The sequence below is a fragment of the Triturus cristatus genome, chromosome 5_2 (genome assembly GCF_964204655.1).
Source record: "Triturus cristatus chromosome 5_2, aTriCri1.1, whole genome shotgun sequence".
Lineage (NCBI taxonomy): Eukaryota > Metazoa > Chordata > Amphibia > Caudata > Salamandridae > Triturus > Triturus cristatus.
The window spans coordinates 1,077,215,915-1,077,234,375 of NC_140588.1; the positions used below are offsets into that span (position 1 = coordinate 1,077,215,915).

At 46.3% G+C, this 18,461-nt stretch overlaps 1 protein-coding gene across 1 annotated transcript in view; it reads right to left on the reverse strand.

The window, feature by feature from the left end:
* Positions 1–1,591: 1,591 nt before the first annotated feature.
* The window catches only part of SNX12 (sorting nexin 12), a 54,047-nt gene continuing 37,177 nt past the window's right edge, over positions 1,592–18,461 (reverse strand). The window contains exons 3-4 of the mRNA XM_085608409.1: positions 15,490–15,614; positions 1,592–5,833 (exon numbers count right to left, since the gene is read on the reverse strand). Coding sequence (XP_085464535.1) covers positions 5,731–5,833; positions 15,490–15,614 — 228 coding nt within the window. The 3' untranslated portion in view covers positions 1,592–5,730. The remainder of the gene's footprint in view (positions 5,834–15,489; positions 15,615–18,461) is intronic.

Consider the following 18,461-nt stretch of genomic DNA (forward strand, 5'->3'; position numbering starts at 1 on the left):
TGAATCTTTCAGCTTGGGAACGTTCGAGCCGGTTTATTAATGGGCCTCGATGTTTTCGGTGCCGAAGACGTCGGAGCCGATTTCGGTGCCGAGAGGTCTTTTGTCTTCGGTGCCGAAGGAACAAGAACATGCGGCTTGCTCGGGCCCGAGCTACCGGAAGACTTATGTTTCTTCGGAGCCGAGTCCGGAGGCGGGGCTTCTGAAGGATGTTTTCGGTCTCGACTGAGGCCAGCAGGCGAAGTCTTGACCAATGCCTTTGGAGGGGTTGGGGCAGTAGTACTCACGCGTTGCCCAGGAGTAATGGGGTCGTCTGCTTCGGAGAGGATTTGTAGTTCCTCGGAATCTTCTTCCGGGACATCGGGACCCTCAAAGATGTTTTCTGGTTCCGGAGCTGGTCTCTGTGCCATGATGTGGCGTCGAGCCCTTTGATCTCGAATGGTCTTTTTGGATCGAAATGCTGCACAGGCTGGATAGCTGGACTCGTCGTGTTCCGGTGATAGGCACAGGTTGCAGACTTTGTGGTTGTCACTGTGCGGAAATTTTGCTCCACACTGGGGGCATTTTTTGAAAAGCGTCCTTTCCATGAGCCGTAGGCCTCAGAGCGTGGATAGGCCCAGCAGCCTGCGTCGACATCCGGAATCGAGCCGATGAAATCTATGTCGAGTGAAGGTGCTTCGATGTTTTGTAGAAGTTTTTTCGCTTCGAAAAGCTTGTGAACTGAGATTTCCAACCGGAGCGGAAAAGGTGCATCCGAACCCAATGGCGGAAAAAAACAATCTAAGGATGGAGTTGATGCCCATGCGCACTGCAGTCCAAGGGAGGAGTCACCTATCTCGTGACCAAAGACTTCTTCCGAAGACAACAGCAACCTGCAAGCATCCGAGCCCAACACCAGATGGCGATCTGCTATCGTAAGTGTGTGATCTGCAGCTCATATGCCTCGAACATAACTTTTCTTCTATAGGTAATAAGGTACTCCCACATTTCCAGAGCTTCTGTTCTCTTGTGTGCAGATTCGGAGTGAGACGTATGAGTGTTGGTGTTATGGGCCCCACCAATGAATGCGGGTATGAATGAGTAAGTGTGGTGACAGATCTGTGACGTAGGGAGGATATGTAAATTTGCCCTTTCCGCAGGAGCAGTAGCAATATGAGGCTGGCACCGACACCACAGTGGCTTTAGCATTCATGACCTGGTCATCACCACCACTATGAACGCCCGGTCCTAAACCTCATGTCTGTCAATAGCCTCTGTCAATTTAACATCTATGATCGATCAATTTCCGATACAGCCTGCTTTATATCTCACTAGCTTATGGTATCTGTCCCACACAAATACCTATATGTTTATGCAAAATGTCCAATACTGTTGCTCAAATATAAGTACGCCTGTCTGATTATCAGAATTCTAGTGTCTTACAATCGCCATCTGAGCCTGGTGCAAACCAAAGAAAACCCGTAAATTGAAAAAATGTTTTTTTACGAAAGTTAAAAAAGGGACTAGCATCAAGGTTTCGATTTGGAATATTTCCACTGTCAGTAGTGCTGAAAGTGATTATTAAAACATGAGACTAGGACTACAAAGCAAGTGGTTTCATTTCACAGTGGTTTAATATGAACAGAAGTTTGAGATGACATGGATACAAAGGAAACTGAAGGCATTCTGGAAACCTAAAGCCCCTCAAGAAGGGAATAGATATATATATATATATATGTACATAGCATACAGGCAGCCGTCTGTCTCTCAGAATACAGAATAAGGCAGCGAAATACATGGATAAGCAAACAATAGAAAAGCAGCGAGTATAAGAATGCACCTCACAATCATTGTCTGTCTGTGACTTGGCAAATAAAACAAGCTTTGAGAGTTGGTGCTATAATTTACAACCTGAGGGATGCTGTGTGGGAGAGGAGACACACATGTACTTCAAAATCATGAGCATTAACCCTCAACATACGTGGAACAAAGGCCACAATACATTTGGCATTATCGACCTTCCCCCAAATACAAACTTCCAGTCAGGAGATACCAAAGCTTCAGTTGTTCTAAGGGCAGACTCAATATGGCATGAACGCAATTCCTGTCTCCATCACCACAATGCCAAAACCTCAGACGAATGACATCATCTTAAGAGGTGAACAGGTGTTGAACGGAGTCAGAGAGGTCATTTGTACAGTGTTGTTCACTAAAAATAAACTCCTCCTAGCAATGCCGGGACCCTCACACAGTGGGATCCTCCGGCTACCAGTTCTCCAGAAGGCAAACCACAAGGAAATGTAAAACTAGAGGTTTCTTACATTAATACACATTTTCAAGAACACAAATTGTGTTGTTCATGCAAATTGTGTGAACGAAACATCTGCATCCATCACCTGACGAGCTGAGTACAGACAGTAACCAGACATGCAAAGATTATACAGAACCAAGATCCCTGCCAGCTCCCTAAAGAGTCTCTCAAGAAGGACAAGCCCAAAGAATAGAGTGCAAGGGCAGCTTGCCTAGTTTGGAGTCACTCAGAGAGAAAAAGGGACACTCAAAAGGGGAATATGTACCAAGGATGTCAACAGCAATCCAAGAAGAGATAAGGGGACACAGTGAGAAAAAGGACGGATGAGCTAGACTGACCAACTTGAAATGCTCTTTATACTACAGCGGTCCTTTGTAATTCCAGACACTTGAGCACTTTTTTACATTAGCTACATACAGAAGTATAAAAATGATCAAAACTTTGTCCCATTGCATCACCAACCAACCGGCTGATTGAAGTAGCAAACAACACTTTCATTTTCAGTAATTCAATTCATGAATCTGTGCAGGTCACCATTAGGTTGGAGATGCTAAAGAGCCCACTTAAGTTGATAAATACAAAATGCTTGTTAGCTGCTACCGTTTAGTCCTCAGAGTACGACCGCGAATTGCGGACGACGGAAAATGCTATATTTACAAGCACACTGCATGTTAGAAGCAAAGGTCTCTTAACCAGTGATCAGAGTGCATCAAGGAGAGTTATGAAATCTGCTGCAGATACCTGCTCTGTATTGTATGTAGGTAAACACACGTCACTAAGCAACACGCACAAAGCGGTTATGTGACGATGAGGAACAAACATGTAGATGAACTATTACGCAATAATGTTGTGGTCATTTAAAGATAAAATCGGTAGAAAACCACTATAATGTGAAAGATGGAAATCTTAACTGTGTGCGTTGCGCACTTTTTGGCATGTGTGATAAGCTCAGTGTCATTGAACAGCAGGTGCTCAAATAGCTGTGGAACACTCTTTTGGATGAGAGGAGAAAGTACTGTGAAAATCTGGCACAGTGAATATCCATAGACCAGTGGCGGGAGAACGCATGGATAAACAGACTGCAATGAAAAGATATTCATGGTGATACAGTGTACAGAATATCCCAAGTGCATGCAGAACCCCAGTGGGAGCATCTGTGTGTGATGTCACTTCCTAGTTCAGCGGCAAAAACATCCACTGTAGGGTAGGTCTGACTGGAGAGGAATCCTCAAATTGAAGCTTTTCAGCTACTGCAGCTCCACTTTAACCACACTCATTTGCTCTTTTAGTGCCACGATGACAGTAGAAGCAAAATCTTCAGCACACGATGTCGTGTGCTGGGGATTTTGCTTCTGTATGCTAAGGTGGCCCTGATCACTGATTTAGGGAGACTAGTGGTTCTCCCTACCTTGCAGCACTGAGATCAAGATACTATTCCATATCAATACCAGTGCTACCCTCCTGAGTGGCGCCGCTAGCCCAAGTAATAATACCACTGATCCTTAGTATACCACGATGACAGTAGTTCAACCTACCCTTTACTGGAAGGGCACACAATCCTTCCTTTAGAAAGGTTCACCAACTCACACAGAGCAAGACAGTGCCATATCCCACCACAAACCACACACCTACCCAATAAATAAGCAAATCTGAAATCAATTTGTAACGCAGTTTGCTCCACCAGTGTCTTGCAATCTCACTGAGCAATACTAAGCCACATGCCACACTAGCTCCTGCTATAACCCCATACCCCACCGGCAAATATACAACAGGTGAGTGAGCCACTTCAAGACAAATGCTGTGTAGTCCAGCAATACTGCTACCGTTTAGTCCTCAGAGTACGACCACAATTGCGGAAGAGGGAAAATGCTGGATTTACAACTACACTGCATTTGGAGGCAAAGGTCTCTTTTAATCAGTGATCAGGATGCATAAAGGAGAGTTATGAAATCTGCTGCATGTACCAGCTCAGTACTATAACTGGTAAATACACAATGTCACTATGCACAACACACAATGTAGTTATGAAACAATGATGAACAACCACTTTGATGAGCTATTTTGAAGAAATGTTGTGGAAACACAAAGATATTTGTAGAAAACCACAATCATTTGTTAGACAGAAATCTTAAGTGCGAGTGGTGCATTTTTTGTCATGGGTGAGAAGCTGGTGTCATGAAAAGGAGGATGCTCAAATAGCTGTGGAACACTTTTGGATGACAGGAGAAAGTACTGTGAAAATCTGGCACAGTGAATATCCATCGACCAGTGGTAAAAGAATGCATGGATAAACAGACCACAACAAAAAGGTATTCACGGTGAAAAAGTGAACAGAGTATCACAAGTGCAGGCAGAACCCCAGTGGGAGCATCTGTGTGGGATGTCACTACACATCCACTGTAGGGTAGGTTTGATTGGAGAGGAATCCTCAAAGTGAAACAGTATTCAACTATTGCAGCTCCACTTCCCTAACCACATTTGTTGCTTTTTTAGTGCCACGGTGACTGTAGTCCAACCTACCCTTTACTGGAAGCACACACAAGCTTCACTTTAGAAAGCTTCATCAACTCACAGACAAGAGGTGCGCCATATCCCACCACAAGCTACACACTCGCCCAATAAAGAGGCAAATCTGAAATTAATTTGTAACAGTTTGCTCCGCCTGCCTCTTGCAACCTTACGGAGCCATACCAAGCCACATGCCCCACTAGATCCCGCTATAACCCCGCATCCCACCAGCAGATATACAACAGGTGAGTGAGCCACTTCAAGACACAAATATTGTGTAATCTAGTACGCCAAATGCTAGAATCACAAATCCTTCTAAAGATTAGCACACACCAACAATCTGCAGAGAAGAGTCCCACTAGCCTTTGCTGCATTACATGACCGGGTGGTATAAGGCACCCCAATGTTGAAGTCTAGTGCAAGGGCCCTCCAGTAACTCCCCCCAGTCAGGACCAGGGACTGTTAAAGCAAAGCACAGCATCCAATCAAGCCCTGGCTGCAACACACAATGCATTCCATGATCTTCACAGGCAAGACGCACAGCTTACAGAATTGACGTTTGCTTGCCTCACAGTGAGCTACAGTTCCTCGTGGCTTCCCCAGTCATGCACGAGGAGCCATACAGCTTTCTGACACTCTGCAATAACAACTGATTGATCCTGGACACACGTGAACACAAATAGCAGCAGACACCAAGAATGCGAGACTGCAGACACTTCGATTCATACCAGAGCTCTCCTGACTTACGTGCATCAGGGAAGAGACCCCGATAAAATACTGATGGCAAATTATAAAAACAAAAAGACAAGCTGTAGAGACTTAAAAAGTTGAAGGAATGAAAGCCGGCTCAGGGTGACGGAGACCTAGTGTAAAAATAAATGTCATTTTTGCTGAGTAGGAGGTGGCATAGAGGAAGACTCGTGCCAGGCCACTGCCTACTGGCGCACTTTGCCAGGCACGTAGTTCCGGTCGATGGTCTCATCCTGCAGGAACATATGTAAGCAGCGTTCGTTCTGTGCCAGCGGGTGCCCTGCAATTCTGTAAGGAAAGCAGAGCAGAGGGTCAGCCTAATCAGGTAGTGTGTGAAGAGAAACTTTAAACACAGAGCCCGCATTACCCTCCCAAAGCATACACTGCGTTTCCTTCCCACCGCAGAGCCCGCGTTGCCTTCCCACAGCAGAGCTCTCATTCAACTTTCTCACTACATAAACCCCCCCAAATATTCAACAGCCTAATCACAGGTGAAATGACTAACATACATCACTAATTCTATCCCAGAAAACACCACTGCCACTTTGGCGACGGAAAGGCCAGTGTACTTTACATGAACACTAAATTTGCTCTGGAATAATAAAGTTAGCAAGGAAGTGAAAAGGTCAGAGAGGTAATAAAAGTAATAGGCCTCACAGTGGTGTAGATATAAGGCCATAGCTATGAATCCAATTAAATGATAGGCCTTTTTGCCAAGTCTTTAAACCGTGAGCGATGACTGGATAACATCCTTGGTTGGCAAGGTCATTCACTACTTGTGTCCAAGGATCTTGGGCACAGCAGCTAGGCAAATAGTTAGCTAAAACTTTATATACTTGACACTTCAATGTTAGCTTTTCAACAGCCCTTGAGAGGTGGTGTACACATATATGAGAAAATCATAATAAGAGGCCAGTGAAATTTCTTTCCAAAATGAATAAGATATTATATATACACCTTTCACAAGAAGCCATTAGGTAGAACACTGGTTTAGAATCCCAGTTGTTCAGCGTTCTGCCGTTCAAGCATTAAAAAAATACATTGTGTTATTTTTTACTGCTTGGATGTCAGTACATCGTCCCAGCTGGTACTGAACCACTGTTCTTACTGGTGGTGACCCCCACCAACCATTTCTGTTCACTAAAGAGGTGGAGGGGGGCAGCAGAGGGCAATGAAAATAGTGCATTTGTGCTACAAACAGCCAGTACACCTGTGACTCTGCAATGAAAGAAAAATGACTAGGTTCTTATATAGGTGCTTTAACAAAAGCATAGAGGGAAAGAAAAAGGTTTTCCTTTCCTCCGATGCCCCCTTGGAGCATTCCTGCTGTACGACCACGCATGGAGAGGCGATCGTGCAGCAGGAAAGCCCACTAGACACCCAAGATTTCATTTTTTTGTTGATTTTGGCAATGTCCCGGAGCAGCCCCATGGGGAAGGGGTGCTACCCTTGGGGGAGCAAGTATTTTAGCAGTTTCTGCACCCCCGGAAGATTAGCTTATATTGGGCAGGCCAGTCGGCACTACTAGTCCACTAGGGATACGTTTATTTTTACGCTGTTGGGGAGCAGCCCCCTCAGCACGGGTCCCTCTGTAATTATTCTGACGGTTTCTGCTTCCTAAGTGGGCAGATCACCAAATGTTATTTTAGACCCATCTGCTCCCATGGGGGGCAAAAGCCACTTGACACCAGCGATTTTATATTTGGGTAATATTTTTGTTGTAGGGTGCGGCCCCTTGGGCAAGGGTCGCTCCCCTTTGGGAGTGAATGTTTTGGCCCCATTTTAAGGGCCAGCTGCACCCCCATCACCCACCCCCGCAAGCTAGGCTGGTGAATTGTGTGTGGACTGGCACATTATTTGCATATCTGATTATAATGTTTTATTGCTCTTTTTTATTCTACTGTAAAGCTTTTGATTCCGTTGATGTGTTTCCGGTTTTGGCAGGTGATCTCCATTTTGCATTGTTGCAAGAATTTGGAAAAACCTTTTGTCCCGTTTACTCCAAATGAGTATTACTGTCATGCATGAATGAGTTTTTTGTAAATGGTGTCATAATAGCAGCATATTTAGCTTAGGTTTTATTGTGTGTGAAATTCTTCTTGGATTGGTGCACAATGTGTATTGCGACGTCTTGTATGGAATATGCTACTTACCAGTATGCATCTGTTCTTGGCATGTAGAGCTGCAGAGTCACACACTGAGGATAAGATCGCCATCTGGTGTTGGGCTCGGATGATTGCAGGTTGTTGTTGTCTTCGGAAGAAGCCTTTGGTCACGAGGTTGGTGACTCCTCCCCTGGACAACAGTGCGCATGGGCATCCACTCCATCGTCAGATTGTTTTTCGCCATGATGGGAAAAGATGGAGTGTATAGAAATGAAAGAAAGGATGTCCATGTGTAATGTCTAAGTAAGACGGATGCTGGAACAGATACAGGTCCCGGGGAGGCGGGCGGGCGTGTGTGACTCTGCAGCTCTACATGCCAAGAACAGATGCATACTGGTAAGTAGCATATTCCGTTCGAGGCATATGAGCTGCAGATCACACACTGAGGATAGATTATACAGCAGTGCTTCCCCTTAGCGGTGGTCGCCTGTATCCGTTGCAGCAGCTTGAAATAAAGTTTTTAGGACAGCCTGGCCCACGGAGGCCTGTTGTTTGGCCTGCACATCAACACAATAGTGTTTAGTGAAGGTATGCGTGGTAGACCACGTGGCTGCCTTGCAAATGTCTTCTAAGGGAATGTTACCTAAGAAGGCCATAGAAGCCCCTATTTTACGCGTGGAGTGTGCCCTAGGGGGAACTGTAAGTGTACGTTTAGCCTTGAGGTAGCATATTTGGATGCATTTAACTATCCACCGGGCTATACCTGATTTGGAGATTGGGTTGCCTTTATGTGGTGGTGCGAAAGCAACAAAGAGTTGTTTTGTCTTTCGAAAGGGTTTTGTCCTGTCGATGTAATAAAGCAAGGCTCTTTTGACATCTAAGGTATGTAGGGCCCTTTCAGCTACGGAGTCTGGGTTTGGGAAAAAGACCGGTAGCTCTACTGATTGGTTAAGGTGGAAAGGGGAAATCACTTTTGGAAGAAATTTAGGGTTTGTCCTAAGAACCACTTTGTTACGGTGTAGTTGTAAGAAAGGTTCCTCTAGTGTAAGGGCTTGTATTTCACTTACTCTGCGTAGGGAAGTGATTGCGATAAGGAAAGCTACCTTCCATGTTAGGAATTGTAACTCACATTTGTGCATAGGTTCAAATGGGGGACCCATGAGTCTTGTTAGAACCACATTGAGATTCCACACTGGTGCAGGTGGCAATCTTGGGGGAAGGATTCTTTTGAGACCTTCCATAAACGCTTTGATGGCTGGTACCTTAAAAAGGGACAGGTGTTGCCTATTTTGCAAGTAGGCTGCCAAGGCTGCTAGGTGTAAACGTATAGAGGAATACGCTAGATTGCATCTTTGCAAGTGTAGTAGATAGCAAATGATGTTTTGGATGGAAGCGTCCAATGGATGTATGTCATTATTAGCGCAGTAGATGGCAAATCGTTTCCATTTAGCGGCATAACACGCTCTAGTAGTAGGGCGTCTGGCTTCCTTTATGATATTCATACAGTCTGGAGGGAGATTGAGGTAACCGAACTCTAAGACCTCAGGAGCCAGATCGCTAGGTTCAGTGTTTGAGGATCTGGGTGTCTGATTTCTCCATGGTTCTGGGTTAATAGATCCGGGGAGAGGCGTAGCCTTTGATGTGGAACTAAGGATAGTTCTAGAAGCGTGGTGAACCACGGTTGACGTGCCCAAGTGGGAGCCACTAGTATTAGTGTTAGTGACTGTTGTTTCAGTTTGCGTACCACAAATGGAACTAGTGGGAGAGGCGGAAAGGCGTACGCAAATCTGCCTGACCAGTTCATCCATAGGGCATTGCCCTTGGACTGTGGGTGTGGAAACCTGGCGGCGAAGGTTGGGCATTTTGTGTTTTCGGGAGTGGCGAACAGGTCTATGTCTGGTTGTCCCCACTTTTGGAAGAAGGGGAGTAGAACCTTGGGGTGTAGTTCCCATTCGTGGATCTGCTGTGTGTGGCGACTTAGGAGGTCGGCCACTTGATTGTGGATCCCTGGGAGATGTTCTGCTAACAGATAGATGTTTTGGGGAATTGCCCATCTCCAGATTTGCTGTGCCAGTTGGGACAGTTGGGGAGAGTGTGTCCCTCCCTGTTTCTGTATGTAATACATTGTCGTCATGTTGTCTGTGCGTATGAGGACAGTTTTGTTCTTTAGGTGAACTTGAAAGGATTTTAGTGCTAGGAACACTGCTAAGAGTTCCAGGTGGTTGATGTGGAGCAGTTTTTGTTGACTGGTCCATCTGCCCTGAGTGGTATGGTGAAGGAGGTGGGCTCCCCACCCCGTGAGAGATGCGTCGGTAGTTAGCACAACTTGTGGAAGAGGCTCTAAGAACAGTCGCCCTTTGGACAGGTTGATGGTGTTCCACCATTTGAGTGAGCGAAGTGAGCGACTGTCCACCAACACCAGATCGGTAAGTTGTCCGTGAGCTTGGTTCCACTGTTGTGCTAAACATTCCTGTAAGGGACGCATTTGAAGTCGTGCGTGTGGGACTATGGAGATGCATGACGCCATCATGCCTAGGAGTTGCATGAACACTCTTGCTGGAAGAGATGGATGAGTTTGAAACTGAGAGATGAGATTTTGTATACTGGCTATCCTGGCAGTGCTGGGATAAGCAATGGCCTTGGATGTATCTATGGTTGCTCCTAGATACTGATGTAAGTGGGAGGGTTGTAGGTGGGATTTGGGGTAGTTGATAGTGAATCCCAAATCGTGGAGAGTTTGAATCGTGCGATGAGTGTGGAGAACGCATTTTTGGTATGTATTGGCTTTTATGAGCCAATCGTCCAGATAGGGGAAGACATGGATCTGTTGTCTTCTGAGATGCGCTGCCACGACTGCTAAGCACTTGGTGAACACTCTGGGTGCTGTTGTTACTCCGAATGGGAGAACTGTAAATTGATAGTGTTGCCCATCTACCACAAATCGTAGATATTTTCTGTGAGCGGGATGCATAGGGATGTGAAAGTATGCGTCCTTGAGGTCTAATGTGGCAAGGAAGTCTCCCTGTTGTAGGAGTGGGAGGACTTGTTGGAGAGTGGTCATATGAAAATGATCCGAATGTATATACTGGTTTAGTAGTCTGAGGTCCAGTATGGGCCTTAGTGTTTTGTCCTTCTTGGGAATGAGGAAGTATAGAGAATATACCCCTTTTCCCTGATGTTGAAGGGGGACTGGTTCTATCGCCTGTTTTTGTAACAGGGATTGAACTTCTTGTTTGAGGAGAGAGAGATGATGTGAGGACATTGGGCGTTGTTTGGGTGGTATGTTTGGGGGGGATTGTATGAGTTCGAGGCAGTAGCCAGACTGGATAATTTGTCTTACCCATCTGTCTGTGGTGATGGAAGTCCAGACAGGTAGGAATTGTTGGAGTCGCCCCCCGACCGGAGTGGAATGGTCCGGGGGGAGTGGTGGCAAGTCACTGTTTGGTGGCTGGGGAGGTGCGGGTGTTGTTGTTATTGCCCCGCCCTCGGCCTTTGTTATTGTTTCCCCTATAACCTCCCCGGAAATAACCTCTGTTAGGGGATGTTTGTCCAGAATTTTTAAAGGTGGACGTGGTCTCAGTTGATGTGTTTTTGGAGCCTCCTCTATAAAAGGAGCGACGAAAGGAACCCCGGTTTTGAGGAGACTGCAGTGCTCCCATAGACTTGGCAGTTTCATTATCCTTCTTCATTTTTTCTAATGCAGTATCTACTGCAGGGCCAAATAACTGCTCTTGGTTGAAAGGTTGAGCCAGAATTGCGGTTTGAACTTCCGGTTTAAAACCGGAAATACGGAGCCAGGCATGTCGTCTGAGTAAGACGCTAGTATTGACCGCCCTAGAAGCGGTGTCTGCTGCATCTAAGGCGCATTTAATGGAGGCATTAGATATTAATTTGCCTTCTTGAATGAGGTCAGTGGCCTGGGACTTAAAGGGTTCAGGCAGATGTTGCATAAGGTCCTCAAGTTGGTCATAATGTGCCCTGTCATACCGAGCTAACAGGGCCTGGGTATTGGCAATACGCCAGTGGTTCGCCGCCTGTGCGGCGACTCGTTTGCCTGAGGCCTCTAAAAGCTTAGACTCCTTGTCTGGGGGGGGCGTTTCTCCAGTTGTCTGTGAGTTAACGCGCTTCCTGGCATTTGATACGACCAAGGAGTCTAAAGGGAGCTGGGCTTTAATGTATGCAGGGTCCTGCGGGGCTGGTCGGTACTTTTTTTCGATGCGGGGGTTGAGAACCCTCGCTCGAACAGGGTCTTTAAAGACGTCAGTGGCATGCTTTATAACCCCTTTAATCATGGGAAGTATATGAACAGTTTTTTGTGACTGCTCAAAGGTATCGAGGAGAAAATCCTCCTCAAGGGGGTCCGTGTGCATAGTGACACCATGGAACGTTGCTGCCCTATTTATTAGTTGGCCAAACCCTAGGTGGTCATCAGGAGGGGAGGGCTTGGAGGGGTAGGTAGTGGGGTCAGGCATGTCAGGCATTGGATAAGACCAGTCATCTACCGGTGCTGTGTCTGGAAAGGTAAACGGGTCGGTTGGATCAACAGGATCATTAAATAAATCAGGGTCCGCCCCTCCCCCCAAGTCATCATTATCATCCTGTGGAGGAGGTGAATGATAGGGAGGTGGTAAAGGTAAAGGAGAAGCAGGAGGAGGAGGGGGGGACGGGTTAGAAGGTAAAACAGGAGAAGAAGGACGAAGTGGTGAAGTGGCACAGTCCTTTTTTCGTATGGGAGCTGGGGGAGGTGTAGTGTCCAGCTTCCGTTTTTTATATGGGATGGCAGTCACATGTCCAGTGTTAGGATTGATGTAGATCCGCTTTTGAGTAGGATCTGGTCGAAAAAGTTCATCTGGCTCCGAAGGTGGTGGCGGCGACGCCCGCTTCGGGTCTTTATGAGCTGTTTTTGGTGTGGACGTAGTTTTCGGTGTCGATGATGTTTTCGGTGCCGAAGAATGTTTCAGTTCCGATGGATTTTTCGGAGTCGATGGAGTTTTCGGTGCCGATGTATGTTTCGGTGCCGATGTATGTTTCGGTGCCGAGAGACTTTTAGGCATCGATGTCGAAGAACGTTTCGGCGCCGGTGGAGACTTCGGTGCCGAGGAACGTTTCAGTGCCGAAGGAGATTTCGGTCTCGAAGCCTGTTTCGGTGCCAATAGTGGGTGTTTCGGTGCCGAGGGTGTTAAAGGCACAATCACATGAGGTTTGCTCGAGCCCGAGCCACCTACAGGCTTAGATGTCTTCGGAGCCGGGCCCGAGGGCGGGGCTTCTGAAGAGGATTTCCGGTCGCGACTGGGCCCAGCTGGCGGAGTCTTGACCACTGTCTTTTTGGATGGGGCAGGGGCAGGGGGGGTGGTACTCACACGCTGCCCTGGAGTGATGAGGTCATCGGAATCGTCGGCCTCGGACACGATCTCGAGATCTTCGGTGTCGTCTTCGGGAACATCTTGAGCAAAGATGTCCTCCGGTTCTGGAGCTGGTTTGGCCATAATATGGCGTCGAGCTCTTCGGTCCCGGAGGGTCTTCTTCGAACGGAAAGCGGCACAAGCTGGACAGGTGGACTCGTTGTGTTCCGGCGACAGGCAGAGGTTACAAACCTCGTGGTGGTCACTGTGGGGGAACTTCGCTCCACACTGGGGGCATTTTTTGAAGGGTGTCCTGTCCATCAGCCGCTTCCGGAACCGGTCCGAGTTGATTTCGAGTCGATGGAATGAAGATTAAAGAGTTAAATTGATTGCTAGAAGTTTTCTGCTGGAGCGGAAAAAAGTTCATCCGAACCCAATGGCGGAAAAAAACAATCTGACGGAGTGGATGCCCATGCGCACTGTTGTCCAGGGGAGGAGTCACCAACCTCGTGACCAAAGGCTTCTTCCGAAGACAACAACAACCTGCAATCATCCGAGCCCAACACCAGATGGCGATCTTATCCTCAGTGTGTGATCTGCAGCTCATATGCCTCGAACATAATGTTATTTTATTTTTTAGTGTGAAATCGTTGGTCCTTGTCGGTTTGTGCGGAGTAGGTGGTGGCGAGTCTAGCCGTCTCTGGAAAGTGTCTTGTATCGTTTTTGAGATTACAGCTCTTTACGATAAAGCCACATTTTGTTTATTTCTAATTTTACAAAGTGTTTGTTTTCGAAGACCTGTTGGTAAAGTTGCTTCAATTAGTAAAGATCATGGGTAGCAGCAGGATTACCGCTCAGCACGTTGTTGAATTGAATGGAGGCATTTATAGAGCGCATGGCTACCCGGGAGCATCCCAGCGCTGAGAGCCAAACACAGGGGAGGCAGAAGAACTAAGGAAACAGAAAGGTCTTCAGTTGTTTGCGGAAAGCCTGATGGTTCGGAACTATGCGAAGATGCAGTGGCAGAGAAGTCAAGAGTTTAGCGGCATTATAAGAGAAAAGCCGTCCGCCACTTCTGGCCTTCTTGATCCTGGGGACCTCGGTAATATGCAATTGATCTAACCGAAGTTTCCTCTTCGCTTTGTAATGACGGATCATGGCGGAGTTGGTGGGAGGCCCGATCCCCTGCAGAGATTTATGTACTAGGCACAGGGCCTTGATTCTAATACGTTCCTGCACTGGGAGCCACCAACTCATGGTACAACATTTGGGAGATGTTTAATATTCACCAAAATATTAAACAACTGCACAGACTGCTGCAGTTTGCCTAGTTGCGGACTCCGGTAAAAGGGGCTTCCTCTCCAAGGGGTAGAAGAACCTTTCCAGCCTCCACCTCTGCAGGATTTCCTTTAGGACTTTATATTTTGTTATTTATGTGAGAATAGCCATATAAACTAGACAAACAACCTTTCTTTGCCCGGGACAGTTGTCGTGTAGGGTGTGCCAACGAAAATAGGTTTGGACTACAATAGTTACAGATGTACTCTATATTTAATCACACTAGTTAATCGCATCCCAGGGTATTTTTAAACTCGTTCTGTTGGCCTTTAAATGATTCCACAGTTTGGCCACCTTCTTGGCATTTTGGGACCAGCGATACTGTATGATTCACGGTCTCAACTTTTACCTACCACCTCCTGTTAGCTTACATGAATGGGGAAAGGAGGTGCGGCTAGTACAATAACAGTAAATCCCAGTCATTCCTGGAAAAACCCCACTATGACTTACAGAAAACACAAAACACCCTTTCATCCTGCAGTTCTCGGTCCCCATCTGCTTGCTTTTTTTTTTTAATGTATTTTTTTCTTGCCACGAAGCAAAGGTACAACATTCAAATGCCACCAGTAGACATGCACGAATATGCCATTAATGAAACCATTAAAAGGTTGGTCCAGGCAAGAGGTGAGCCACTGTGTCCCCGTCTGTTTTTAAGCAGCAGGCTTGAGATGCTCAGAGTAAGGCGAGTTTTATAAATGGAGTTAAATAGCAGTGCAGCGGCCCTCACACCTAGATGCAAGCCTGTGGGAAGGCCTTGATCTCCCACCCTAGCCTAGAAGCAGGAGTAAGAGGGTCCACATCAGCACTACTTCCTCTACACAAAGGGAACTTGGCCATGCATGCTCAGAAAGTATAAACGGTGCAGTTGGCAAAACAGCCTCTTACAGATATTCAACAGCTTCAAACTCCTAGGGACCGTAAGCTCCGCCCACCAGGGATAGAGCAGGAAGGACAGCACCCCCCAGCATGGAGAAGCATCCTCCCACTCACAACACTGCACTTCTAGCCTCTGCTAACGTCTAGCAAACTATACATCTGAAAGGCAATGCACATGGTGGCTGCTGGTCCCTCCCCAGTCACCGACCATGAACTACTGCTGACAGTAAATAAAAGATGAAAAGATATGACATTTTAAAAACACAAATATTCGAAGACTTACTTGTTAATAAACTGTTCTAGTCCTTGTCTTCTCTCTTCAATAAAGGCATCCTCAAAAATGCCCTCATCGCCTCGGAATGGAAGTTGTCTCTTCAATGCTTTTCCAGGCAGTGGCGGTACTACAATCTGTATAAAATAAATAAACGACAAAAAAAGAATAAAAACAGCCATCACGATTAAACTAGTGAATAAAACAGTGGGCAAATATATCGATCTATGACAGAATTAGGTCCTCGTCACAACATTAAAAGTGACATTAAGCGTTAAGACCAAATGTGATCCGTACAATTATTAACATTTTCAGTCCTGACGAGATGCACGGGTAGAAGCAAATTGTTCTAGGTAGCAGGAAACCAATACTACAGACAAGCAATGCAGGCACTGTGCAAAGCCATTTTAAAAACATCCAGCAACTTAAAATTACAACAATTAACCAAGCAAAACACTTCCTGGACCCTACCACGTAACACATTCTCCAAGAGCTGCCATATCAGTGCCACAAAGCTTACACCAAGCTAAAGTGCCGGATTTTGTTTAATCTACTGCTGCTGGCCCTGCCCCCATCTACCTGGAGAGTCTCTATCCTTGGAGGTCATCTACCCGTGGACCAGCTACCTCGACCCTGCCGACAGGCTGGGTGAAGTAGGCTCTACTTCTCTAAACAGGTCACAACAGCAAGGCCATTCCACAGGCTTCCAAGGCCTACTCTCGAGGGAGAGGAAAAACTGAAGATCTTGCATTCCTGTCCAGTGTCTTCTCTACTGCACTACTGTGTAGCGGATTACAAAGAGCCAATGGACCCTGAGTAAGGCATGTATATCCATCTCATGGTCAAGGTAGAACTAACCAAAGGGTCAGTGCCTAGAGTCGCCAATGAATCCCTTCTGACCAACCTGGGTGTTGTGTACAGAGAACAAGCTCGCCCCATTAACAAGGGATTGGGGTTTGGGGGGTGAGGGGGGTGTTCACACGAGGCAGGGGAAACATCCTCTGGACAAAGCAGATGTGCTGAACACCATCCAATCGACCAGGTTCGGAGGTAGGTGGACACAACAGCAAAAAGGAGACGCACTGCCTTGTGCTGCATACAAAACCAGCCCAAATTGACAACACCATTAACTAGTCCACCCGTAGAGTGCACATCCTACACACAACTTACATCATTTGTTCATGTGCTAGACACGATTCATGCAATGGATCCAGGATGGACGTTAACAAATGAGAGCCGAAAGGCAATTTACCCACAGGAATATAGGTAAAAATGCCTTGTTCTTCTTGCAAAGCTGGTGATAACTGGAAGGCAGCAACACCATCTTTCTTGTCGGCTTGGAGTAACGTCCTCAGAGTGGGCAGAAGCTGAAAGCAAGGTCTCGCATAGTGAGGAAGCCAGAAGTCTCCATAAAAGCACTAGAGCCAGGGACTGGGATGCCATCTTGAAGGACGTGAAGATGTCATTTCATGCTGAGATGCAGACATAGCAATCCCAGTAGCCCCCGCCCCCATCCGATAGGCTTTTCTACTGGCACACTCACCATTGTGTTTCCACAATATGAGAAGTCACCCTGCTTTCTAGAACCATCACGGCCCAGAAAGTTGCGTAATGCAAAGAATAAATAGTCCTGAATCCCAATATTTCACTCTCGCATTGTCCAGATTTAACTGGGTCCCTCCCCTTCCTTTCCCCTCAACTCCTTATCGCCCAATCCACCAGTTCCATACAATGGTAGTGTCGCCATGCTTTCTTGATTCAGAAGTTTTTTTTAATGGCTATGCTGTTGTAATGCCCTGTCAATTGTTATAATCAGTATACCATGATTGTTGTGAAACAGTTCTATATTAAAGAAAAATCAAATGAAGTTTGAGAGAGAAAAAAAAAAGTCTTCTCACAGTCTGGGTAGAAGGGGGTAGAAGCTAACCTTACCAATAAAAACAGGTCCCCCCAACAGAGCAAACTACCAAACACTGACAGTGGGCTTACAAAACAGCTAAAGTCACAGGAAAATAAACAGTGTGGTACAGGTTACGCTTAATGATTGGGCAGCAGAGTTTTACCAAGTTATGCAGAGAAGCTCCCACAACAGAAACTAGCTTTTTTGGTACCAAGATCTCTCTTTGATGTTCCTCAGACTCAGATTTGGGTGGTTGGTTGCTGGGTTCCTTAGTGTTTTTTATAAAGTATTTTAGGCTGAAGTTATGCACGGTGAGCAAAACAAAAAGGTATTCAGCAGTTTCCTGCTCTTGCAAAAATGGACTCAGGAGGTTATGTCCGTATCCTCGGTTTGGTTTCGGTATTTTCCTCCTTCAGTGTTGCCAAGCATGGCAAGAGTAAAGTAAAACAATACAGGAGAAGCCACCAAAGTTAGTGTTCTGCTTGGATTAACATGCAGTGTGTAGTGAGGGGGCAGAGGAGGGGAGGGGACAAACACGAGACTTCTGGAAATGAAAATGTACATTGGTCAGCGATAGAGGGTAAGCGACAGAGCTGCTTGTTCTTATTTTCTCCGAAGAACAGGAAGCAGGGGGTGACTGCGCTCAGCAAGGACGAGCGATGCGCAGGAAGAGGAAGGAAGGGCGGTTGGGTTACAGCATTTAACCTTCACTGAGCAGTCAGCTGATGAAGGCAGCAGTGAGTGGGCTCCATTTCTGCTACAGGATACAAATTGAGATAGTACAAATTCGCCCAGTCAATGAGGGTAGTTGTGATTTCAGATGCTACAGTCATGGCATCAAGGATGTCATAGAATACTGTCAACCAGTGATGGAATATCGGAGGTAATTAGCTGTGCATAGCTAAAATAGAACTTACAAGAAAAAAAAATAAAAAATAAATGGGCATACAGACCTCCCTCTGCAGTCCGGAGAAAACCCTGTTGAACCATACTCTACAGCATTCACAGTAAAGGTCGATCACTACAGAAGTAATTTCGTTCAAAAGACCTTGTAATGCCAATGGCAATGAAATATTTCAAAAGT